Here is a 26,563-nt window from a genome sequence, read left to right as displayed (position 1 = left end):
AGCAATTTCACATATCCAGTGGCCTTGATGTTTCCATTGATGAGGAATGGCCTCACTGTCTTTGTACCCCATATACCACACCATACCATCAAGATGTGCAGCACCTGCAACTACGGATACTGGAAGCCTGTGCTAGCATTTCTCCTGCAGTGTTACTATCAGTGTGTGGAGAGTGGGAGAAGAGGGTTGCACTGACAATCCAACACAATGGGCCGCACTTTGAACACATTTTATAAGTGGTCAGAAACTTGTAAATAACTCATGAAGGAATAAAGTTATGTTAAAACCAATTTTTTTTCACACCATTGTTTTTCTTGTGAAATTCCCAATAAGTTTGATGTGTCACATGACACTCTTCCCATTGAAAAAACAAATGCTGGATCCAAAATGGCCGACTTCAAAATGGCCACCATGGTCACCACCCATCCTGAAAGGCTCCCCCCTCCCATATACTAATGTGCCACAAACAGGAAGTTAATATCACCAACCATTTCCATTTTATTAAGGTGTATCCAGATAAATGGCCCACCCTGTATTTTGCTATGTACATTTTATACACCACACACCATTAGGCAAATCTGTATCATATTCATATTCATTCTTGTTCTGTACACAGTGGGTCGGGATTGTCAGCACTGCACACTAGTTAAATTCTGATTACGTGATGTGATTTAAGATGCCTTATTAAGAAGAAGAATTGTTATTTCAGTGTAATAATGACTCAAGAAAGTATGACTGCCTTTTCAAGAAATAACTCATCTAGTACTTAAGCCAAGATTATTAAAATACAAAAATTACAAACACCAGCACCACCAAAATACAACACAGCACTCCATTCCGAAGGATCACACTGCCTCACCAATAACACTGAAGACTTGGTTCATCAGGTCCTTGAATCCTACAAGTGTGAAGGAGAGAAATGTGCTGGTTACTTTAACACTCTTTATATAAGAAAGATGACAGAGAGAGAGAGAGAGAGAGAGAGAGAGAGAAAGAAATGGACAACAGTGAATCACCTTGGTCAGTCAGTTTGAGTGTGGATTTATCTGTTCCTCTGTCATCCTTCACAATCACCTCATACACACCCGAGTCCTTTTTAGAGATCTACCAAACACACACAAACACAAGGTTACAATCCACAAAGAGATTGTGAGGTTTAATCTAACAGATAAACACAAATCGGAAAAGCCAGGCTTTTCTCCCTGCGTGAGATGCTGCAGGACACTCTGGAGACAAAAAGCAAAAGAGCACAAAGCAATAAGAGGGAAAATTAGTGCAAGACACAGTATACAAACTGAATGAAGAGGAAAGATTTCACTGAAGAAACGAAGAAAAAGAATCACTCAACGTGACAGAATTGTATAATAATAAAACACAAAAAGCAGAGGTGGGTAGAAACTAATTACATTTATTTAAGTACATGTACCTCAGGAACATACTGGTACAGTTTCCTGAGTATAAATAAATTTACTTTTACCTGGGGCACCATCAGGGTGGGGGGGGTTAGGCCTGGCACCTTTATGTGGGGGCCCCTTTAACGGCTGATAATATTATGTAAAGAGTATTGCCTTGTGTAGGCTTTTAAAATAAGCATATTAAACAAAATGGTTGCGATTTGCTATAACATTTCTCTCGAATAATTGATCATATTGTCATTTCACCCCTCTCTCTTTGTACTGAATGGTACAGTCTGATTCTAGCAGAGCGGGATACATGAAATGTGTATGCTCCGGGATTGCTCAGCTCAGTTGTTCTAACGTGAGCACTACCGCTACACAGGTACAGACTTGCTTGGTGTATATATATATATATATAATCCTGAATTTGATTTAGGCTGCTCTACCCACCTCTGACAGATCTGGACTGCAGAACATGTGCAGTAGAATCAAATGATAGTCATTTGATACAATCAAGAAAGCGAGAAAGAGAGTGTCGGTGAGCGAGCAAGATGGAACATTCTCAGGCAAAGTGACTCAGTCTGATTATCGTCTATTGATCCAGACATTGATGTGCTTCTTCCAGATTGTGTCATCGTTGCCTGCTGTGCGGTTTTGCTGTGGATCAAATATATATTTATGAACACATTTAAGACTTTCCTGCAACACAAACACAACAGACACTCTTTCATACTATATTACTAATGTTTCATATAATACTTTTTTTAAAAGCTAAAAAAATATAGCTGTGTGCAGCAGGGACGTGCAGTTTTATTAATCCCTTTGGGGTTCATATAGGTGCAAACTTGGCTCTGTCAGTCCAGTCCCCACCCACCCTTGACCTCACTGCACATCACTGGTGTACAATGCGAAGTTCAAGAGTATTAAAAAACAAAACAGAAACTTCACTGTTACCAGTGGCAATAATAAAAACATATCCTAATTGGGTATGAACTATATCTCATGTAGTTTGTTAAAACTATGGAGAAATTCCATTAAATTTGACAAATTGAATCATAGGGGGCTTCTGCATTAACAAACTGATCAACCTATTTTAGGATGTTTTATTGTAACTTTATCTAGTAAATATATCACATTCCTTTGGTCAAACATTTATGTGATTTAGGAAATAATTCCAGCAACTTGTTTAAAAAATAATCATTTTGAGCTGTACGTTAAAGACAATACTTTAATGTAATAAAAAAAAATACTAAGATGTAAATTGACATTTTCGGGTTATGACTTATGACTATGAGTAGAATTAAGTACTGTAGACTAATAAACATGAGTGCAAGTACTGAATGAATGCACATTTTATGATTGCATCAACTGAGACTGCACCATAACACCGAGCTTCTACTTGTTTTAGAGTGAGGGCATTGACTGCAGTACTTTGGTTGGTCAGAGTGTCATGGGATTTGATGGACAGAACTGTCATTTTACTTAAGTGTAAGTCATTTTACTTAAACTAAGAAGAGACAAATCTACCATGGGTCAATTGCACCTTTTAAAATAGCCTATTATTAAAATACATGTTTTGAGCCAATGGTGAGCAGTGGTTCCCAATGTGAGGGTTTGCAAGGAAAATGAATGAGGTACATCATGCCTATCGTATTATAATTCCACTATAATGGTGATTTGTTCAGTTAGTATTTGCAGTTTTGCATCAATTACAATGTTTCAAATAAACTCCACTGGAGTTTGGAGGCAAAGGATTAAAATATTCTGATCTAAAGAGAGGGGGGCTCTAAAGGTTAAAAGAAAACCAGTGTAAGAAGAGTGAAAACACTGATTTGGTTTTAGTTTATCACAAAGAAAGAGAGAACGATCATTGAGATTCAACTAGTTAAAAAGGACCTACGCATTCCCCCCATTGAATTAAGGACAAACTATATAAGTGGGAAAAGCTGCATCTGTGTGGACACCTCCACCAATAAGACCACAGGTAAACAGCAAGTAGTCTTTCATTTTACTTACTCTTGGTAAAAATGATTTTGATGTAGAAATTATGTACACATTTAAATAAATTAAATTCACTTCCATGTTTTCAGTTTAGATTCTATATCCTTAATTAATTCTATTAACGGTGAGACCCTCTCTCACCTGAGCGATTTCCAGGGTCAGCACTCCCTCAGAGAAGTCCAGTTTCTCATTGGCCTTAATCTCCCTTCCGTCCTTATACCACAGTGCCACTGTGTCCTTCTTTATGTTACCAACCTAAAGACACAGAGAAGCACAAATATATACAATCAATTAACACGTTCCACCCAAAACATACACATTTTTATTGATGGACAAGTTTTTCTGAGCTGCTTACATAATGGCAACATACTCAACACGCTTGGAGGAGAGATTCTGCTATGTACTTTAGCTAACGAACAGCAACACTGGCTAATTATGGGTTGAGAGGTGGCGGAGAACGAGGGATAAAACTCACCTTACACTTCAGTCTCACAACACACTCAGGAGTGACCTCATAACTGAGATACTCCACAAAATGAGGACCTATGGAGGATACACATCAGCGATTAAAACACATACACCCACCCACACACACACACACACACACACACAAACTCTTACCTTGTTTCCTGTGAAATTCTTTCCTCTGAAACTCTGATTCTTTCTGCAGCTGCTTGAAAACTGTAACACAGTGAGAAGTAATAATTAGAGACACAATTAAATGCATATATTGTCTGTTAAAAATACTGAAGAGAACAGTTTCACAGAGTGTGTACCATCTCCTATCAGCACCAGGCTGGACTGGTTGGTGGCTTTGCCATCCTGGAGCTGGAAAGTGTAAGTTCCTTCATCTTCTTTTCCTAGTGACTCCATGAACATCTCAATGATGCCTGTGTTTTTATCAAAGTTCATCTTATATTTCTGAAAAAACATAAAAGAGAGACAACCCTTCTTAAAAATGCTTCTGTAGAATGCTTAGCAATAAAATATGTTCTTAACATATCCATAAACATATTGCTCACTAAGTTTTCTCATTCTCTTTCATTAAATATCACTGTGACTTTAGTCAAATACAGGCATTTATCTGTGTTGGTGTGTTGTGTTCACCTCTCCCTGATTGATTATGTTGTCATTGAAGACGTAGTCAACTTTGCCATTAGGTGATATCTTCTCAGCTTGTAGCCAGAACCGAACCCTACCCTTCTCCAACAACTCAGCAGCTAGTTCTGACTTCAGGGGAATAACTAAAGAGAAAAAGGTAAACAAAGCAGAGAAATCAGAGTGAGGGGACAGGTTAAGTGACATGCTTTATGATCATTGTACAGTCATACAATGAAACGTGACCTCTACATTTAACCCACTCATGGCAATGAACAAACTCACACCTAAAGACAATGAGCATAACAGAAAACATGTAACAGCGTCTTACTGATGCATGCAATCTTACGTGAAAAGAATAGCGAATTATTTTATTTATGGCTATCTCTGTGTACACATGTATATAATGTATTATTATCCCTGATGTAAAGCATGAAATAAAATGGGATGTTCTGGGTCAGCTGCACATAAGCATTAAATCACCATGTTCAAAGCTAGGGGTAGAGCAGAGGGCTAAAAAGGCCCCCCGAGCACTGGTCTGTGAAGGAGTGGAACAGTATTCTATGCAGTGATGGAGTTTGAGAGGGGTATATTACACAACCCTAATAATCCAATATCAGTATCTGACACAGACAATGATCTGGTGGCTGAAGGTTCACAGATATATTCCAACACCTAGTGTAATTCTTTCCAGAAGAGTAGAGGCTATTCTTACTTCAGCTAAAGCAGTCCAACTACTAACTAATACGATTCATTTTAGAAGAAATGTATAAATTTTTTACAGCACATTCACTCAATTACTCACTAGGAAATTTGTGGTCATGGCTGATCTTCAGCAGGTCCTTCAGGCCTGTCAAAGAAAAATGAAGCATGATCAGCTCTAGTTCAGCTACGTTCAAACTCTCTGAATTCAGGCCTTGCCAAGGATTTCATTTGAAAAGAAGGTTAAACAAATTCTAAACATCTTCTCAGGACTAGAAGCTGAAACCCGGGCCCAGAGTACATTAACATGCAGGTAAATTTACCTTCTTCTGTCAGGGTGTAGCTAGCGGAGACTCCATCAGTATGTGTGACAACACAGGAGTAGATGCCCAGGTCATCCTCAGAAGGAGCCGTAAAGGTAGCTTTGGACCTGGAGAAGGGAAGAAAGATTACAACACTGAAGCTAAACTATAAACTCCCCTAATCCCAAAGCCAATATGTAAAATATACAAACGGTGTCTGGTTTTGCTATTTTATTTTTAGAAGTTTAAAGCCAGAGGAATACAAATTAAAAGACAGAACATCAATCTAGTTTTAGAACTCCATAATGTGGAGATTTAATTACAAATTGCTAAGTGATAAAACAGTAATATCACTTCATACCCCTACCAGTGACAGATATTTTAATAAGAATTTACAGGCTGTTTGTTGTTTAAGTTTAAGTAAATTAACTTAACTTCAATTCAATGCAAAGTTATGTTATGTGTCAAAAAAGGACTGCCTTTTTTTCTTCAATATTTGGACAGAGAGTGGCTCCATCGCCATTTATTGCATTGTTTGGTGTGGCCCCATTAGGCACAAGTAAGTACATTGTCCTTTTGTTCACTTCTTGGTAGGAGACTGATTTGCTTAAATTGAAAGATACCATTTCAAACTGGAAAAGATTAGATACACACTCAATGGATCTGTTGTCAAGTGTTATATTAGTTGGAAGCTTTATATATAGTAATGTACTTATTTTTTCTAATATTTTTTCTATTATTTTTTAGTTAATTTATTATTTTTTAAATTTTAAATAATAGATTTTTCTTTGGGCGGCACGGTGCTGCAGCAGGTAGTGTCGCAGTCACACAGCTCCAGGGACCTGGAGGTTGTGGGTTCGATTCCCGCTCCAGGTGACTGTCTGTGAGGAGTGTGGTGTGTTCTCTCTGTGTCTGCGTGGGTTTCCTCCAGGTGACTGTCTGTGAGGAGTGTGGTAAGTTCTCTCTGTGTTTGCGTGGGTTTCCTCCGGGTGACTGTCTGTGAGGTGTGTGGTGTGTTTTCCCTGTGTCTGCGTGGGTTTCCTCCAGGTGACTGTCTGTGAGGAGTTGGTGTGTTCTCCCTGTGTCTGCGTGGGTTTCCTCCAGGGTGACTGTCTGTGAGGAGTTGGTGTGTTCTCCCTGTGTCTGCGTGGGTTTCCTCCGGGTGACTGTCTGTGAGAAGTTGGTGTGTTCTCCCTGTGTCTGCGTGGGTTTCCTCCGGGTGACTGTCTGTGAGGAGTGTGGTGTGTTTTCCCTGTGTCTGCGTGGGTTTCCTCCAGGTGACTGTCTGTGAGAAGTTGGTGTGTTCTCCCTGTGTCTGCGTGGGTTTCCTCCAGGTGACTGTCTGTGAGGAGTGTGGTGTGTTCTCCCTGTGTCTGCGTGGGTTTCCTCCGGGTGACTGTCTGTGAGGAGTGTGGTGTGTTCCCCCAATGATTCCAGGTAGGCTCTGGACCCACCATGACCCTGAACTGGATAAGCGCTTACAGATAATGAATGAATGAATGATTTTTCTTTTAAATTCATCTATTCATTTACGTAAAAGCTCACTGAAATGTGGTTATATGTCTATATGTGTACATGTCTGGTGTTTCAAGGAAGGTGGTATTTGATATTTATGTGATTAAACTCTGAAAACAATAAAAAGAAAATCTGCATATGTTTTTTGCAGTTCACTCAAATACCTACTTGTTGCCCTTGGTTTCCACAGTGAGACGTGTAGAGTCTGTAAGCTCCTCATAGTTCTTGGACCAGATGAAATTGGAGTCAGCAGTGAGGCTGTCACACTCAAAGTTCAGTGAAATCACCCCATCATCATCAACTTCCAAAACCAGCTCCTTAGTGCCTGAGCAAGAGAACAGACTTTATTTGGTTTAGAAATTGATTTTTGTCCTTTCCCTCAGATTTTCATTTGTCTCTGCTTTGGTCAGGTTTGATGTAGTCTCCAGTTTGTCATGTGAGATTGCATAAATACTTTATCGCTGGTTTAGAGGCCACAAACTGCTTTTGTAATGTATATGTATAGATATAAAACATGTAACCAGACAAATGTCACTTTAGATAACTGCTTTTACCTGGTTTAGTCTCAGCCAGCACTGACTCTGTTTCCTCTGAAGCTTTGCCAACTCCTGCCTTGTTCTGAGCCCGGATGCGGAAAACATAGGCCACACCTTCTTTCAGATCTTTAATCTGGAACCAGAAAGATTAACCAGTTAGCATTTTCTTATATGTACAATATGTCTTAAACACACAAGCACAATACCTCACCAACACTGTAGCACACTAGTGAACAATTAATTCACTTTTGTTCAACTCAGACTTATTTTACACAAACACACACACACACACACACACCTTCATGTATGTCTTGCTTGTGGCTTTCTCATTGACACCTCTCCATTGCTCAAAATCTGCCTCAGCCTCTTTGATGTCAACATAATAGCCATTGACCTTGTCACGACCCTGGTACACTGGTGGTTTCCACAGCAACGCCAATGAGTCCTTACGGACCTCCTGCAAAATGAGGTCATGTGGGGGTCCTGTGATAAAAAGAATAAACCATCTGTAAATACCACAAGGGCACTTATGACTAATGGGAACTGATATACACTGCCATGATACTCTTAAGGTGCTCTGTCTTTGTGTTTAGTTTAAACAGTGCTATGGTTGAAGTCTCTGTGTTCTTAGTGACATATGCTTTACAGCAGTAGAACAGTTCCCAAACACAGCACACAGCACATCTCATCAAATAAAGACCATCAGTCGGCAAATCCTTCATATCTCTGACATTTTGAGAAGTGAATAAAGAGACCAGGTCATGGCTCACTAGTGATTCTAGGTATGTGTTTAAAGGTTAACTACAGATGCTTCTCTCATACACACACTGACCCACATACACATACCTGGCACAGCAATGGTCCACTCTTCACATTTAAAGGTTTTGCTGGGCAGGGATGGGATGCCCACCCCAGCCATGTTTGCAGCACGGACCTGAAACTGATACAGCATGTTCTCTTTCAGATCTGAAACCTGCAGAGTAAGAAACAAGGAGGAGTTGATTAGATTCTAAATTAATTTTCATTCATTGATTTATTTTCTATAACCACTTCATCCTGGGGTGGCACGGCAGGTAGTGCCGCAGTCACACAGCTCCAGGTCCCTGAGGTTGTGGGTTCTGTCTTATTATAGTCCTCATTACATTAATGTCCACACACTCACATATTCACTCACACATATGGACACTTAAGTCACCAGTCCACCTACAAACGTGTGATTTGGGAGCGTGGGAAGAAACCAGAGCACCCAGAGGAAACCCACGCGGACACAAGGAGAACTCACCAAACTTCTCACAGACAGTGACCTGAGGCAGGACACAAACCCACAACCCACAACCCAAGGACCCTTGAGCTGTTAGACAGTGACACTACCTGCTGTGCCACAATGCCACCCAAGATTAGAATTCCTAAATGTTATTATTATACAAGTTTGGTGCATGTATAGTGTATGTATTAGTCATTTTTAAAGTTATGAGGCATTCTGTGAGCACAGCTCTATAGGGGCTTTGTACCCTAACCCTAGCCAACACTAGACACTGAGCATGGTAGCCTTAGGCTCATGTCTGTCTTCTCCACAGAAGTTTAATTCAGGCGTTCTACGGAGAATGTGCAAGCTATAAGTACATCTGTGTCCACAATGGCTGCACCTTAAGGAAGCTGAATCTACTTACTCTAAGAAGTATTTACAAACCTTTCAACATAACGAGTAACTTATGTAGTTTTGAAATTGGGTAAAAACAAGGCTAGTGTACTATGGAACTCACCCTGTACGCTCGCTCACTGACTGACTTGATGTTCGCCTCATGCCATTTTCCAGGAACACCACCGATGACCTCACGGTAATCCACAAAGTAGCCAGTGATATCAGCACCACCAATGAAGGTAGGCTGCTTCCAGCCAAGCACCATAGAGTCACGCACACTCTCCAGCACAGTGATGCCATAGGGCGGGGCAGGAGAGGCTGGGATAGCAGAGGAATACAGTTAGCATCTGAGAGAGTTTTATTTATATAGCAAGAAAAAAAATTGTTTCAGTGTGCACAACAAACAGGGTAAAGTCTACTTTATTATGATCAGAACATCTTTGTGAATATCTTCACATCTTAAGGCTAATGTCGCTGTTATAAGTTATGCTGCTATAATTCAGGTTTCAATACAGTTAATATGGAAATAATTCAACTCGTCAGTTTAGAAGAGCTGCACATATGACCCAAAGAACACTACACCTACAGTAAAAGTGCACTTAAGTAGCTTTATAATATAGGACTGCTTTTTTACTAATGATATTCATGCGTTATGTGTCATCAAAAAAATTAAGAATTAAGCTTTGCATCGGGAAATAATAGAGAATAATTAAGTCTTCTCTGATTTGCAAAAAACTAAACATCTTTAAACATATTTATTCTTATGGATACATAGCTTTTGTTAATGTTTCATTCATTCATTCCTTTTCTGTAACAACTTCACACTGCTCAGGGTCACAGTGGATCCAGAGTCTACCCGAAATGAATGAACGTAAGGCAGGAACACACCCAGAACAGGGCTCCGGTCCATCACACGATATTACAGACTCACACCTGTGAACATCTTTGCATGGCCAGTCCACTGAAGAAACCCACACAGACACAGAGAGAACACAAACTCCTCATGGAGAGTGCCCTGGGATAGGGTTTGAGCCCAAAACCCCTGACCCTGGAGCTGTGGGATGTCGATACTACCGTGCTGCTGTTTGTACATTTTTCTATGTACAAAATTAAAAGATATAATGTATGTTTGATCAATATAAATGTAATACCTCTATGTAGAAGGCAATGGCTGAAACAGTTTAGCTAGGTCTCATACTGTACTTCAATACTGGGATCTTGTGTAACTCTTAGTGGACTCATTATGTGATGGGGAGTGTGGTCAGTGGAGCACCAGCTGCATGGGGTGGTGTACAGATGGCAATAGAAACAGTGTACGTGTTGGTGAGTTATTATTAACAGGAATTTTAGTGAAAACAGGGCAAATAAGAAGACTTACCTGTAAACAGTGTATTATACCCTGACAAATGCTATATTTCTAACTTGGTGAGTGAATGCAGTAGCCATTGAACTAGAACTAGAACTAGACGCACACACATGAACAAGATAAAAATAAATATATAATGTTTTAAGCTTTTATAAACAGCAAAGGAAAAACATCAGTCCAGCTCGGAAAAAGTATGAGGATGAGGAGAGCTCCAGAGAGTTGGAAACATATGTGGCTCGAACTTCACATCCTCACCTGAGCCTCTGTGGCCTTTTGCTTTTTCTGGCTCTGTCCCTCGCTCCAGAGAAGAGTCTACAGAGCACTTACATTTCTCTGGCACCTCTGTAGTTGGTTCTATGTTGGATTCCTGCATTTTTTCAGTGGAGGAGTCAGTGACCTGCTCCGCCACTTGCGCAGAACTAGGTTCATTGTGCATTTTGGTGTTTGAACCAGTGCCGGACTCAGTGACATGTTCATAGCTGGTGTCAGGTGCCCAAGTTACACTGCCTCTCTTACCCCCTCTGCCTTTACTCAGTGCACTCGGAGGCCCTTGAAGAACTGAGCTATTGGTCCCTCCCTTGGCCCCCTTGCTAACATTAGCTACAGGAGTTAGCGGCGTGGTAGCAAGGGGACGAGGGGGCGCATGCCTTCCCTCCCCGTATCGACTGTGTTGGGTTAGTCCAACAGTGTTACCCCATGACTCCAGAAACACACCATGAGGAATACCGCCCCCTACAGGAGTTAGCAGGGAACAGCAAGAGAAAAACAGAAGAATAACTCAGTAGATGTCACACACATTAAGCTACAAAACATTACTCTACATACATCTCTACACACTATATTACTTTTACACACACAGTCAAAATTAACATTAATTTTTTTCATTTAGTCTTTATGATATGCTTTCAGTTTTCAGCAGGATCATGCATGTTCAAACTACTATTAAATTATGGCAAAGAGGGATTAGTTCATCTACGAGGGAAAACTGCATGAAGTCTTCATCTGACAGCAAGAGAAAAATGAAGACAAGATGGCTGGACAGAGACATCTGAAAAGAGGCATGCCAAAAGAGAGAGAAAACAGAGAAAGTGAAGAAAAGAGATTGAGTAAGGTGAACTGAGAAGAGAGGTGATAGAGAAAATGAAAAAAAGACATGCAAAGAAATGCATTCATGCATGTGAGAATGACACATGGCCTGTAGTGCCGCTTTGCATCGACCTTGATGAAAAAAGAAGACAGGGTCGGCAAAAAGACCCGATGATTTCCTTCAAAAACCACAGACTGCCAAAGTGGTCCTAAAGGTTCATTGATGACACATGACAAACTGAACCACAATGAGCCAGCTGCTATTGTAACTATTATTACATATTGTGGACGAAATGGACCCCTACTCCCTCAGTACTGCTGTGCTAAGATACTTTCTCATCATCATTTCGTCAGCGTTCACCAGCTGCATAACAAAGCAACGATAACTGCTTGAGTGATGCTTAAGCTAGTGGTTGTGAATTTTCTTTTCCTGCAATAGTAGGTGGTTCTGTGCTATTGTACATGACAAAAAGCACCACTCTGACAAAGTGAGCCTAGGCTGAAGCTGACTTCCAATTCACAGCTGTTGAAACTACAAAAACGTAAGTAAAAATGATGTAGACTAAGAGAAAAGCAGCGCACCTGACTGGGCAAGACATTCTATTCCTTAAAACCCGCAGTTGCCAGGGTTTCTCCAAAGTTAAGAGTCAATGAAAAGCTGCCACTTAACAGAACAGTGCCCTAAAACCAAACAGACATAGCCATAGCCACTGACCACTTTATTGCAACTGACCAAGACTTAGGCAGCTGGTTTCAGAGAAAACATCACAGGCCTGTTTGCCATCTGTTTTTCATAAGGTAACCCCACAAAGCCTCATCAGTCACCAAGGTGAGTGGTTTAGCTTAGAAGAGCATTAGGGCTAAAAGTAGGTCTGCATGAAATGCATGAAGTGAGGTAATGAGTGAAGGTTGGAGATACTGAGGAGTGGAGGGATAAGGCTAGAGGAGCGTGAGAGTGCGGGTGAGCTGGTTTTGTAGTCACCACTACGTTGGATCACTTGTGACCCAAACTAGAGGAAGCCTACAAGTCCTGACCCCACCTTCTGGAAAGGACACAGGCGAAACTGCAGGGTAATGTGGGTGCAGCCTCATCCTTACTGCAGTGCAGCAGACAAATGTGGAACGTTAAATAGTGCAACAATGGTGTGGAAAAAGGAAGGAATCGAAATGCTAATGGCGTACGGAGCTGAAAACATGTTCTCAATGAGCAAAACAGAGATGAAGCAAACATGAGACAGCAACCTAAAAAAGGTTTGTCATAATATTGTTCTTGCTACATTTTATTACATAGTTTGAATATTCTGGAAAAACTAAACCTTCAGTGTTATGTTTATTTATTATGACAAATTTACATGTTTCTGCCACACTTCTAAGAGCACTGACTCACCAATAGCAGCTTTAACTTCAATGGCTTCAGACTCTTGAGAGAATCCACTGATTCCAGCAGCGTTAACAGCTCTTACTCGGAAAACATACTTCTCACCTGTTGTTAATCCATGACATACAAACCTGTACCCAAGGGGAAAGAAAAGAAAAAAACCCAATGTGTCTCATCACAAACCCTTTTTGTTTATTTTGCGTGTGTTTTGTGTGTATCACATTAACGTACCTGGTGGCTTTAACAGGTTTGTTGTTGCAAGGCTCCCAAACATTCCTCCCAGCAAGACTTGTTTCAATATAGTAGCCTACCAGTTCTTTAGCATCACGTGATGCCTCCCAGGACACAACCACAGAGGTATCTGTGTTACGGGTGGGCACAACACGGCCTGGGGCCGAGGGGATATCTGGAGAGTGAGGGAAGTTAAACTGTTAGAATGTATTTTGTATTTGAGCCATTAAATATAGATAAGAAATAAACCAGAAATACAGAGTGTATTCATTGCTGTGTTCACCCAGTTTATCTCCCACTACTGTGGCCTCAGTGGGTTCTGAAGGTTCACCAACACCAGCAGAGTTACAGCACCGGACACGGAAACAGTAGGATTTCCCCTCAGCCAAGTCAAATAGTGCAAAGCGCGGAGACTTCACTGGAATATCTGTGTTCACACGCTGCCAGCTGTCTGTGCCAGACACACACTGTAATATACACACAATACACATTCAATTACTACAAACATGGTGCTGATCAGATATCAAGGAAAAAAGGAGGAACATGGAGGGGCCTAACATGCCACTGGTCCCCAAAATGAATGCCTAATATGAACAGCAACAACTATTTCTGACCTTCTCAACATAGTACATGACCCCCTCAGATCCCTTCTCGCCTGGGGGCTTCCAGCTCAGCACCACGTAGTTTCTGGTTGCCTCTGCAACCATTAGGTCACTAGGTTTGCCAGGAACCACGCCCTCTAGAAAAGCCAAAGTCATTTATTTGATCATGTGTCAAACTGATTTCGTCACCAGACCTCATAACACACATCTTAATAATGAATTCAACTACTACTTCTACCCACTGTGGGCATATTCAATATTATTGCATATAAGACCTATAATCTCCAAAGAAAAGCATAAAATGAGATGGGATGCCCTGGAGCAAATGCAGTTAGAGCAGTGTAGAGTCCCCCCCCTATACTCAGACTGACCCATATTTAGTGTGAAATCTATGGACAAGGTTAGAGGTTACGGTAGCAAAGGAGAGACAAACACCCAATTGATTTCCTTAATTTCAGAATAAATGTCCTATGAGCAGGTGTGTATATGCTACAGCTATAACATCTACCACTTGTGGTATTCCAAGTTTTACGAGTGTGTCTGTGGGAATATTTGCCCAAATATCCAGCATTTTTAGAGGTTTTGAGGTCAAGGCTCTGTGTTGGCCAGTGAAGCTCTTTAATTTTATAGTTACTTGGTGCCTGAGTTTGCTGTGGTTCCTAAACACTCCATCCATCCATTATCTGTAACCGCTTATCCATTTCAGGGTCTCGGTGGGTCCAGAGCCTACCTGGAATCATTGGGCGCAATGCAGGAATACACCCTGGAGGGGGCGCCAGTCCTTCACAGGGCAACACACACACACACACTCACACATTCACTCACATCTACGGTCACTTTTGAGTCACCAATCCACCTACCAATGTGTGTTTTTGGACTGTGGGAGGAAACCGGAGCACCCGGAGGAAACCCACGCAGACACAGGGAGAACACACCAAACTCCTCACAGACAGTCACCCGGAGCGGGAATCGAACCCACAACCTCCAGGTCCCTGGAGCTGTGTGACTGCGACTCTTTAGAGCTCTTTAGAACGACCCATTTTCTCACAAATGTTTGTAAAGGCAGACTGCAGACTAGCTGCTTGAATTTATACACTTTCGGCACTATGGCTGAATCAAACGCTTGAATTCAATGATTAGGTGTGTCCCAATAATTTTGTCCATAAAATGTATATTAGAAAAAGAACACAGTGTGTTATATTTACACGGCAATACTCGTCTGTTGTTGTTCTTCTCTAACAAATCTACCCTGTACATGTAGGCATCGCAAATACTGTAACGTGCCACTGACAGTAAAATAATCTTACACACTATGAAAAGCTGCTCTTACCAACAGGTTCCTCCTCTGTCACGATGATCTGACCTGTCCAGGGTGCAGAGGCTCCTTTTAAGTGAAGAAGACATAGACAACATAATACAGAGTGAATTTCCAAGTTCCACATTTTTCATCAGCTCTGTCTCATTATACTAGTGGCAATAACTGTTACTGATTTACTCTATTACTGTTACTGAAATTTGTTACAACTTCTTCCATTTGCCCAAACTGCACTATAAAGTATGAGAAATGATGCACAAATAAAGTGATATTTATTTTATTAATGTCATTCGTGGTCACATATTCACACCTTTGCGAGCGCGGTCAGCAGGGTCCATGGCCAAGGCTGGTTCAGACACTCGAGAAGGATGACTCATGCCACACTTATTTACCGCACGCACGCGGAAAACATAGCTGCGGCCTTCCACCAGACCAGTGACAGGGAAACGCGCAAACTTTACTGGAGCGTCATTACACTGATACCAGTGTGTGGTACCAACTTCACACCTAGACACAGACATATAGATATATATATATATATAGAGAGAGAGAGACAGAGAGAGACAGGGAAAGAGAGAGAACAAGAGAAAGGAACAAGGGGGGTGGTAGTTGCCAGGGGAGATAAGGGAGAGAGTGAGAGAGAAGTTAAGTGAAGTGTTCCAAACAGAATAACTTTGCTATTTATTACTAGAGACATGGGATAGCAGGACCATTAGAGGGCAGGGCATTTCAAGACAACATCATTATTGATCTGCCTCTATTTTCCACATCCCCACTGCCATACACTAGAATACATTAAAAAGACTCTTTAAAGCCCTTAAAAAGTGTAAGATCTGACCCCTTCTCACATCTAAAAACAATTAGTTTTTAGTCATAAACCATAATTTAGCTAAGACTAGGGTCACTGACATATAAGAAATTGTTCTTATCGTAGAGGACATCCTACATGATTTCATGAATGCAAAGCAGAATGTACCTATCCACAAAGTAGCCAATAACTGAGCTGCCTCCATCCACAGCCGGCTGTTTCCACGTAACAATGACATAGTCTTTATTGGCCTCCTGACAGCACACATCTAGAGGAGCGCCTGGAGCTCCTTCAACCTCAGCATCAGCATCTAAAACACACATACACCATATTACAAAGGCAAATAACACTGGATTTAACAGATAAACTTAGTAAAGTGCACCACCTGAGGACACCTGTTCATCTGAAATGAAATGGGACGTTCTGGAACAGCTACATAAGAGCTTAAGGTCACAATGCTCAAAGCCGAGCATGGGCTAGAACACTATAAAGCCCTCACCATGGGGCTGTGAAGAGTTAAACATTCTTTGGAGTGAACCATTACCTTTGGGATTTGATAAGAAGTGTCAGAACATGAACAGTACCTGAGCAGTAGTGAATGTCAGTCTTTAAGACACTTGTGTGTCCATTAGTGGATATTTACCGAGGATGAAATATAATTTTCTAAGAACTTTATTTTTAAGAAGAATATTTAAACAATAAAAATGATTAAAAATGCAAGTGGGGTGCTGAATTCTATGTACTGTGTTAAGCAAGTAGGATTAAAGCAAGTTTAAATGGACATTACCCTTGGGGGTTCTTGCTGCTACTTAATTTGAGCTGTTCTACCCACGGCCAGAGAAGGGACAGACAAAATTAGAATGAAATATGAGCCCAGAAGGACCCTCAAACAGTGTCTCTCTCTCTCTCTCTTCCTCTATCTCTTTCCCTCTCTCTCACACAGAGTCCACACTTTTGTTAATGCTTTGCATTCTTCTGATAAAACATTACATAATATGCCTCTGCTTCCCAGAATAAATCTTTCAAGTTTACAAGGAAATGAACTAAACCCCGACGACTACAGCAACAGAAACAAACTCAGGTAAAGACTGTTTTAATCTGGTATGCCAGGCCTGCATAAGGTCATGCAGATTAGTGTGTGTCAAACAACAACAAAAGACTGCCATCAGTTTTTCCACAGCTGCCTGAGGGACTGTGTGTGTATGTGTGTGTGTGTGTGTGTGTGTGTGTGTGTGTGTGTGAGAGAGAGAGAGAGAGAGAGAGAGAGAGAGAGAGTCTGTGTTTTGTTATCTGCATGGTCTAAATTTGAGGTGTCCATTGTGAGTGACATGACAGTAATTGACAGCTGCAAAGGATCATTCATGGACAAAAACAACTGACCTTCTTTAAAGTTAGTCAACACAAATATAAACACACTGACATATAAACTCACATCCATTACTACCACATAACTTAAATAAATACATCGGTACAGGGCACAATAAAACAATATTGTTTTATTAATATTAAATAATATATAAATTTGTAAATAATCACTGGTATATATTTATCATGATGATTTTTTTCTGAACATATTATTGATCCTGTGGACACCTGAATGTCTCTTAACCAATAATCATAAATAATGTAAATAAACTGAAATTACTATAGAACTGTGAAATGTAGACCAAAGTAATTAAATGTTGATCAAATACCTTACACTTTAAAGGAACAATCTGTCATATATTACTGTACACAATCATAAAATGTCCAGGGTGTGTAATCGGAGATTAACAAACCAAGCTAAGATGAAGCACTGGCATCCCAAAGAGCAGTGCCGAAGCAGTATATTCTCTTTGAGAAGTGCCCCGTCCGGCTGAAGCTCTACTGGAGTTTTGGCCTGAGATCCCACCCTCTGTCCAATCACATTAAAGTCCAGACCCACCGGAGTGTCAGGTACATTCAACAGCTGACACAAACACAGTGCCCTTCAACCATGAAATCACCAAGTGAACAGAGATAATATTAGATTTTATCAGACCTAAAAAGCCTTGATGACCCCCTCTTGTTTGACTGTGGTAATGGAGATTTTTAGAAGGGCACTCCCTTCTAAAAATCTCCATTACAACAGTCAAACAAGAGGAAATACTGGCCATGTGTTTGAAAGATGGAGGCAACTTGGCTGCAAGATTACAAAACAGATCCAGAGTTGGCTAATTTTCTCCTGAACGTTAGCACGTATTTCTGAATAAAATACAGAATTACATATGCCTGCGTATAAAAGGTGTAAACTCCATAGTTTGTGTGTTTTAAATAAAGAAAAAGGGGGATCGTGAAAAAGGCTTAATGACTGTGGCTTATGTGTTTAATACAGAGATGCTGAATAGCAACATGATTGAAAAGTGTAAATAACATAGTTTGTTTGAAAGAAATTGAGGCAAATCAAAGTGTTTCTTGGTGGTGTTTGTCTTAAACCAATTAAGGTGTTTGTTGAGTTCAAAAGGTCTTGAACATCCACCTATTTAATGTGGAACATATCATTTATGCTGGCGAATAACACCAATACAAGCATTTCACTAAGGTATGTAGATATCTTAGTGACATGATGTCCACTTGGTAGTGCTTTTAAATGGATAAAGTCAAATAAATTTTTTTCAAAATGAGTTGTGTTTATAAAACCTAGCGCTGTTTTAGCTTTAGCTCAACGTAGCAATCTATTTAATGTGACACAGAGTATTGAAGTAAGAAGATGGGTAATAACACCAAGAAGACTTGTAAACAAACCTATTTAGGGTGGAACTAAATATATGAATATGAAATTGTGAATAAGAATTAAAGAGCTGCCTACTAAAATGACATTTACGGTGGGAGGGAAAGACGATAGGTAACACTAGCATTGTCGAGCGGAACTTTTAAGACGGATTTAGACCGTAAAGGCTTGTAAATGCAGGGAAAACGCTCTTTCATTTTTTCCCTTTCTCAAGGGAGGTTTTACTGAAATGACTTTTCTGTGTAAATAGGTGGATTACGACACATTCTTTTTAGCTTTTCTGTTCCAAAGTTCTTAAATTCATCTTGTGCTTGTTCGTGTAGGTTCAGTTTCTTAAACTGGAAGTTGAGCCTCCCACTGTTTTGAATCTGTGTTGTCATTTCCATTTTAAAAGCTTGGTGTCAGAATTACAGATTGTTCCTTTAAACCTCAAAAAATATAATGTACATATTCTCCAGTTTTAATGCTGACCTTACCTCGGACAAAGACATAGGCAGAGTGCGTCTCATAGCCAGACTTGGTGATGACGCGAAGTGTGTAGAGCCCCTCGTCCTCTTTGTTGAGGTGTGTGAGTGTGAGGGTGGCTCTGTCTCCACTCCAGTGCTTTTGAACCCACTTTGATGGCACCAGCAACTTATCTAGCACACAGCCAAAGCAAATAAATGTAAATGTGTAGACCTTTCAGCTATGTGTGGAAAAGAACTCATGTGGTCATTATCACAATATGATGTTTGGTCGATATTGTACAGACTTGTTGCATGAAAGTAAAAATGTAGGTACATTAGAGTGCTGGTTTGTTTATGAGAGAGACAGAAACTCCTTCACTCACCATCTCTGTACCACTCGATCTCAGGCTGGAAACGCTGCAGTGATGGGTAGATGATAACAGAGCAGCCCAGACTCAGGGTCTCTCCCTCTCGCCCAAAGGACACACCAAACTTCTCCACAATATGCGTTTCAAAAGTCACACCATACTCAAGGCAGGGGTCTGTGACATACACAAACAAAAAATACACTCAGGTACACTGACCCACTGAGTCTCAGGGGTAAATGCACTGTTTTTTCTGTCCAATGATTTGCTGTGGGTGTTGCGTCATGGACCTGAAGTTTGACAAATTTAAGAGAAATTTATACTGAGGAATGACAGTAAAAGATCATGTGACTGGTAATGAACTAAAATCTAAAGGTCAGTAGATATATTTCAAATGACGGGGCCCATTGCTAAAGAAAAACACCATTTAACTGGACATATACCATGGATTAATGTTCAAAAAGAAAGGAAGTAGAGAAGATTATACAGTGTGAAATAAAAAGAATCTATCAAAAATCACGCTATCATGCAGACATACAATGCTGCAGTATTCAAGCTGGATTGGTTTTATCTTTTAAGGTTTAATAAATTAAGAAATGTGACCAATAACTTTAATCCAACTATGATAAGTACATTAAACATACCATCAATATAACATTAACCTAGAGCACATACGATTCACATATAATGATAACACAAGATATAAAGAACTATTACTGAAAACACAGCACAGCTGAAGGTTTCGCCCATTTCTCAATTGAAAAGAATGTACTTTTTTTCTACATGAAATTGTTTCTGAGAAGTCACATTATAACTCATGAAGACTATGAAGAATAAATAATGGGATTTCCATGTGGTTCCTTTTGGCAAATCACGAACCAATATATCTTAGTAAACATTCAGGCACTTTAACTATTGTTGGATGTTTAAATATTGGAACGTAAATTCAGGAGAGGAATACAGCACCAAGCAGGATCACAAGAAGGTAAAAACACACAAAAATATATATTAAGAAACAGCCTCTGTATCAGGTTGGAACTATCTAGTATTTTACAACTTCCTGTTGAAAATAAAAACAGATTAAGTCAGTTACCTTGTGATTTCTGACACACAGCACTGTGTGATAACATGACCCAAACAAGAACATTAAAGAAATAATAAGACTTTTTAGCCACGTTATAAGACCCAGACCTGTTTTTTTTTCCCGCTCCAAGCTTATGGGAGAAAAAACAACAAAATATTCGACTAAGCCCGCTTTAATCACAATGGTGTAGCATTCAACACACCCCTACTGCCTCTACATGAACATAAAGCAATAAAATTAAACAAAAATTAAGTTTAGAAACTTACGGGGTCTTGGAGCTGGGAGAGACTCATCGACTTCACCTTTGAATCCTAAACATCAGAATAAATACAGTAGTATGATTAGCCCATTAAAGCTAACACTTAAGCTAACTTTAGCTAACTTTAAGCTAACACTTTGGGGAATCTCCACTGATTAGTAGCATATTAAAAGGCATGACAGAAAAGAAAAGCCTACTAAACATTTAACGCACTACAGTAAACTGCAATTCTATGAAGTAACACATAAAATTGTAACTGAGCATTTTTATTGTAAAAAACTAAGTAAACTGTCAAGACCAGGTTTGTCAAATTATGCTGCCTACAGACCAAAACCATCTCAAATCTTTAATCTAGCTCACCCAGTGAATATAGAATCCATGCTCTAAATTAAATCATTTTCATGAGGTCGCTATATATGCTAATGCTAATATAAAGTAAGGGTCTAACTAGGGCTGGGCAATTAATTGAAAAGTAATCGAAATCGACATTCAGAACTTCTAATCGAAATGATTTTGTTAATTACTTTTATTCTGTTATGTCCCCACTGTGTGTTCATTCATGTATTGTCCCTTTAAAACCATGCTACCAAGCTGTAGTCACGTGATTCTGCCCCTATCTGCCACATGGAAGCAACCTAAATGCAGAGGCCGACCGAGCGACTCAAGCAGCTCTTATCAAAGGAAAACACAGCGTCTGTGGTTTGGACGTGCTGTGTTTTGACTATAATTAAGACGACGCTGAACAAAAAGAAGTCAAATGTAAACACAGGGGCAACCTTTTTAGAAATATTTCAGATTGAAGATGAGAATTACTTTGCTCTTGGCATTGATGTTCAAAAGAGTCGTAATGATAAAACCTTTTTTATGTAACTCACAGGATTTTATCTTCTTTAAAGTGTAAACTATTTGTGTTAATAGGGTTAAACATACATTTCGGGACACAGGTTATTGGAATAATAACCGTGATTTAACATAAGTAAACAATATATACAATAAGTAAACAATAGAAAAGAATGTATCTACTTTTAAATGAAAAACATCTATCAAACATAGGTGTGGTGAAACCACCAGCGTGTGATGAGGCCTGCTACCTAAAATGAGGTTGATATATTTGGTCTAAAAATAAACTGAATAATCTTTTTATATTCTTATATCTCAGTATGAGAAAGGTTACCTATATTGAATGCATTCAGAACGATTTCACTTCCTTTAAGTGTTTTACATTAGTACTCTGGCAAAAATTTGGGGGAACAGGCTTATTTTTCACATACTTTTCACAACGACAGAGGCAAATGCAGACAGCTCCCCCTTGCTGTTCATGGCCGACACGCGATACTGGGCTGTGTCATCAAAGTCACACCTAAAATGGCAGAGAGACGTGTGACCACATATTCACTCACATGGGCCTCACACACAGTCTGATGCATGCACTGTAAATCACAAGGAACTGTGTATGCCTGCCTTGAGACTGTACAGCGTTCAGGATTTCCAAAGCTGGTACAGAAATAGACTATGGGCAGTGATATCATCAGCATCAGGGGTCTGCCAGCACTGTAATCCATCATGTAAGCCCATGCTCTGTGACAAACTCTAATTTACGTAGAATCTTACATCATTATATCTGAACATCTGGCACCAGAATGAGTCAGTGTACCTTAGATTCATTCTTTAATGACAGACATCCTGCTGTGTGTTTTGTAAACTGTGTGATTTCCTGTATGTCTGTGTGTGGTTAGAGATAGAGGGATACAAAGGTTAAGTTGGAAGGAATGCCAGTGATGCATGGCTTTTTTTAGATGCCCCTTTGTTATGGAGAGATCGGCCAAGTAAGACCTGGATCAAGTGTCAGTATTTAGGCCAAACATTATCTTTGTAGTAGTATTGAGGTTGTAGTTTTGACGAGGAAACCTACAGTTCAAATTTGTGGTGTTGTTTAAGGCCAAAGTAAATCAACCGGACAGGCTAAGACCAAACTGTAGTTTGTGTTTGTCATACCTATGTTGTATTGCTAGGGAATCTAGAATGCATTCAGTCTCATTAGTTTTTGCAGCTGTTTTTTTTTTTTTTTGTATGCTCTGCGCACTGTAATTCATTGTGAAACATTTTATGTATGGAAGATGTAGATATTGAGGACAAATGCTGACTGAACATTTAGTACCTGAGATAAATAATATCTAAAACCACGTGTATGAGTGTGATTACCTGTTGATCTCCAAAGAGTGGACGCTGTAGTTACTCCCCAGCTTGTACTTCCCTGGATGAGCCATGGGGTCAATGCTAACATTGTTCTTATACCTTAAGTTTGGTAGGGATGGCAACAGAGAAGAATAAAAACAGGAAAAAGAAGAAGACAAAAGAGACAGATTGAGAGAAAAGTAAAGGCAGCACACAAGCAGAGCTGAAGATTAAAAGTATAAAGAGCACAAAGGCAAGAAGACAAAGAAAATACAGTTAATACATATGACAGTTAATAATAATAGTTATTATTATTATTATTATGTACAAAGTGGTTTGCACAACAGGTTTACTTATGATAATAAGTAAATAATGATCTGTCAAACTGACAAAATAATGCTTTGCTACAGAGCACTGCATTACATGACAAGTAACATGAGAGTTATAGGCTGGAATGGCCTTTTAGGAGAGACGGTTGACTGTCTTTAAGCTTGTATGTCTGTGTGTGAAATGACACACTCACCACACCACTCGAGGCTCGGGCCATCCTGTGACGGTGCAGTGCAGCCGCACACACTGTTTCTCCCACACAGTGTGTGAGCGGGGTTTAATCACAAACTGCGGTGGATGCATCAGGCTATCCTCGTTCAGACGCTTGTGGTACTCTTCGTTTTCATGTATCTGGAGACATCCAGTCACACAACACAGGCTTCACACACAGCTAATCCTTTCTTCCATAAGGTTTATAACATGCTTGGTGCATAACTTGCAAAATGACCAATAACCAACACCATTTTACACATTCAGGATGCACAGTTCACATTCGTTTTCACAGTACTCGGTCCTCATGCTTGTGTTTTTCTACGTGCTTTCAAAAAATTCTAAGACAACCATAAACCCCTGTGAATGCTACTAATGCTCACTCAAATAAAAGATAAGTGGAAGAAGAACATAGGCCTTGAGTGTTCTTTATCAGCTGTAATTGGTTAGTCTTAACTGAAAATGTAGCAACGTCAACTAAGGGAAATAAGACGTTTGCAAACAAATATCTTTATGTAACGGGCACAGTTCACAAGTCAACTTTCTGGGCATGTGATTCATGTGGTTTATTTGGTCAGTTGGCCAAAGCCAGATTCCCCTTTGGGCTTCCATTAGCTATTAACATTTACTCCACTGACAGCATCACTCACACAACATTAACACACACTCCAGAGACATCAAAACACTGCTGCTGTGTCTTAAGAAACAGCAGTGACCTCAGGAATCTGGCAGCAGGTCAGTACGGCTTGTTGGCACCGGTTATCTGAATGAGCTGCGGTATACAATTAAACCCTCCCACCCTCTCTCTTCTAGAAGCATGCCTTGCCACAGGCTGAGATGAAATCATTTTTTATGCATTTCCAGTGAAATGAAGGCAGTTATTAACATTAATCAGTGCATAATTCTTCATGACATACAGGTGCATCTCAATACATTTGAATATTATCAAAAAAGTTAATATATTTCAGAATTCAATTAAAAAAATGAAACTCATTCATTACAGAGTAATCTATTTTTTTACCCATTTCCCATCAACCAACGAAAACCCAAAAACATTATCTCAGAAAATTAGAATATTATATAAGATCAATGTAATAAATGATTTTTAATACAGAAATGTTGGCCTACTGAAATGTATGCACAGTGTATGCACTCAATACTTGGTCTGGGCTCCTTTTGCATGAATTGCAGCATCAGTGTGGCGTGGCATGGATTCGATCAGTCTGTGGCACTGCTGAGGTGGTGTGGAAGCCCAGGTTACTTTGATAGCGGTGTTCAGCTTGTCTGCTTTGTTGTGTCTGGTGTCTCTCATCTTCCTCATGACAGTACCTCATAGATTCTCTAGGGGTTAGGTCAGGCGAGTTCGCTGGCCAATCAAACACAGTGATACTGTGGTTATTAAACCAGGTATTGGTACTTTTGGTGTGGACAGGAGCCAGGTCCTGCTGGACAATGAAATCCTCATCTCCATAAAGCCTGTCAGCAGAGGGAAGTATGAAGTGCTCTAAAATTTCCTTGTAGACGCCTGCGCTGTCTTTGGACTTGATTTAACACAGTGGACCAACACCAGCAGACGACACGGCTCCCCAAACCATCACTGACTGTGGAAACTTCACACTAGACTCATGCGACAGTTGTAGCCGATGTCCTGGATACGTCTGTGTGTGGTGGCTCTTGAAGCACTGACTCCAGCAGCAGTCCACTCCTTGTGAATCTCCCCCAAATTTTTTAAATGGCCTTTTCTTGACAATTCTTTCAAGGCTTATGTTTTCCCTGTTGCTTGTGGACCTTTTTGTCATTAAGGGACCATTTTAAAGGGTTAGGAAACCTTTGCAGGTGTTTTGTGATTATTCTAATTTTCTGAGATAACGACTTTTGTATTTTCTTTGGCTGTAAACAATAATCATTCATTCATCCATTCATTATCTGTAAGCGCTTATCCAGTTCAGGGTCTTGGTGGGTCCAGAGCCTACCTGGAATCATTGGGTACAAGGCGGGTATACACCCCGGAGGGGGCGCCAGTCCTTCACAGGGCAACACACACACACATTCACACCTACGGACACTTTTGAGTCGCCAATCCACCTACCAACGTGTGTTTTTGGACTGTGGGAGGAAACCGGAGCACCCGGAGGAAACCCACGCAGACACAGGGAGAACACACCACACTCCTCACAGACAGTCACCCAGAGGAAACCCACGCAGACACAGGGAGAACACACCAACTCCTCACAGACAGTCACCCAGAGGAAACCCACGCAGACACAGGGAGAACACACCAACTCCTCACAGACAGTCACCCCGAGGAAACCCACACAGACACAGGGAGAACACGCCACACTCCCCACAGACAGTCACCCGGAGCAGGAATCGAACCCACAACCTCCAGGCCCCTGGAGCTGTGTGACTGTGACTCTACCTGCTGCGCCACTGTGCCGTCCCAATAATCATCAACATTAAAAGAAATAAAAGCTTGAAATAGATCACTCTGTGTGTAATGAATCTACATAATATAGTTCACATTTTGAATTGAATTACTGAAATAAATAAATACATTTTTGATGATATTATTATTTATTACGATGCACCTGTATTATAGGTCTTCACAAACAGTCATTACACCAGAATCTTCTATCAGTATAGATACAACTGATTTTATTTTCTATTTGTTGCACATTTGGTTAATATTACACTCTGGGTTTCTTAGGCTAGCCAAGAAAATATTTTTGCGAAAAATTAATATGTAACATGAGAAATATATTACAAATAAAATGTAAAGCTCTATTCAGACAAGATTATTTTTACCTGTGGACATGGGGTAAAGTGATTATTGCCGGAGTATCTTTTTAATCCCGCCCAGATAGACAAACTAGGTAGGTCCATCATATCCTGGGGTAAATGAGTTTTCCACAGGTTTTCTTGAGAATGGTGGAGCTAGAGGAAGCCTTTCGTGATGAAATATACAA

General features: G+C 40.2%; 1 protein-coding gene across 1 annotated transcript in view; it reads right to left on the bottom strand.

Moving 5' to 3' along the window:
* Positions 1-26,563, bottom strand: part of myom1b (myomesin 1b) — a 44,649-nt gene that overhangs the window by 9,592 nt on the left and 8,494 nt on the right. Inside the window, exons 5-32 of the mRNA XM_066680928.1 lie at positions 23,581-23,738; positions 23,085-23,177; positions 22,154-22,242; positions 20,890-20,934; positions 19,558-19,716; positions 19,205-19,366; positions 16,148-16,289; positions 15,482-15,678; positions 15,187-15,240; positions 13,869-13,993; positions 13,538-13,721; positions 13,255-13,429; positions 13,033-13,154; positions 11,274-11,291; positions 9,315-9,511; positions 8,398-8,524; positions 7,850-8,034; positions 7,570-7,684; positions 7,184-7,340; positions 5,522-5,628; positions 5,302-5,346; positions 4,506-4,642; positions 4,175-4,319; positions 4,020-4,079; positions 3,874-3,941; positions 3,540-3,653; positions 1,017-1,104; positions 860-898 (exon numbers count right to left, since the gene is read on the bottom strand). Coding sequence (XP_066537025.1) covers positions 860-898; positions 1,017-1,104; positions 3,540-3,653; positions 3,874-3,941; positions 4,020-4,079; positions 4,175-4,319; positions 4,506-4,642; positions 5,302-5,346; positions 5,522-5,628; positions 7,184-7,340; positions 7,570-7,684; positions 7,850-8,034; positions 8,398-8,524; positions 9,315-9,511; positions 11,274-11,291; positions 13,033-13,154; positions 13,255-13,429; positions 13,538-13,721; positions 13,869-13,993; positions 15,187-15,240; positions 15,482-15,678; positions 16,148-16,289; positions 19,205-19,366; positions 19,558-19,716; positions 20,890-20,934; positions 22,154-22,242; positions 23,085-23,177; positions 23,581-23,738 — 3,307 coding nt within the window. The remainder of the gene's footprint in view (positions 1-859; positions 899-1,016; positions 1,105-3,539; positions 3,654-3,873; positions 3,942-4,019; positions 4,080-4,174; positions 4,320-4,505; positions 4,643-5,301; positions 5,347-5,521; positions 5,629-7,183; positions 7,341-7,569; positions 7,685-7,849; positions 8,035-8,397; positions 8,525-9,314; positions 9,512-11,273; positions 11,292-13,032; positions 13,155-13,254; positions 13,430-13,537; positions 13,722-13,868; positions 13,994-15,186; positions 15,241-15,481; positions 15,679-16,147; positions 16,290-19,204; positions 19,367-19,557; positions 19,717-20,889; positions 20,935-22,153; positions 22,243-23,084; positions 23,178-23,580; positions 23,739-26,563) is intronic.

This window comes from Hoplias malabaricus, chromosome 9 (genome assembly GCF_029633855.1).
Source record: "Hoplias malabaricus isolate fHopMal1 chromosome 9, fHopMal1.hap1, whole genome shotgun sequence".
NCBI lineage: Eukaryota > Metazoa > Chordata > Actinopteri > Characiformes > Erythrinidae > Hoplias > Hoplias malabaricus.
Note: the sequence above shows the minus strand (reverse complement) of the source record. Positions and strands in the feature narration are given on the sequence as shown.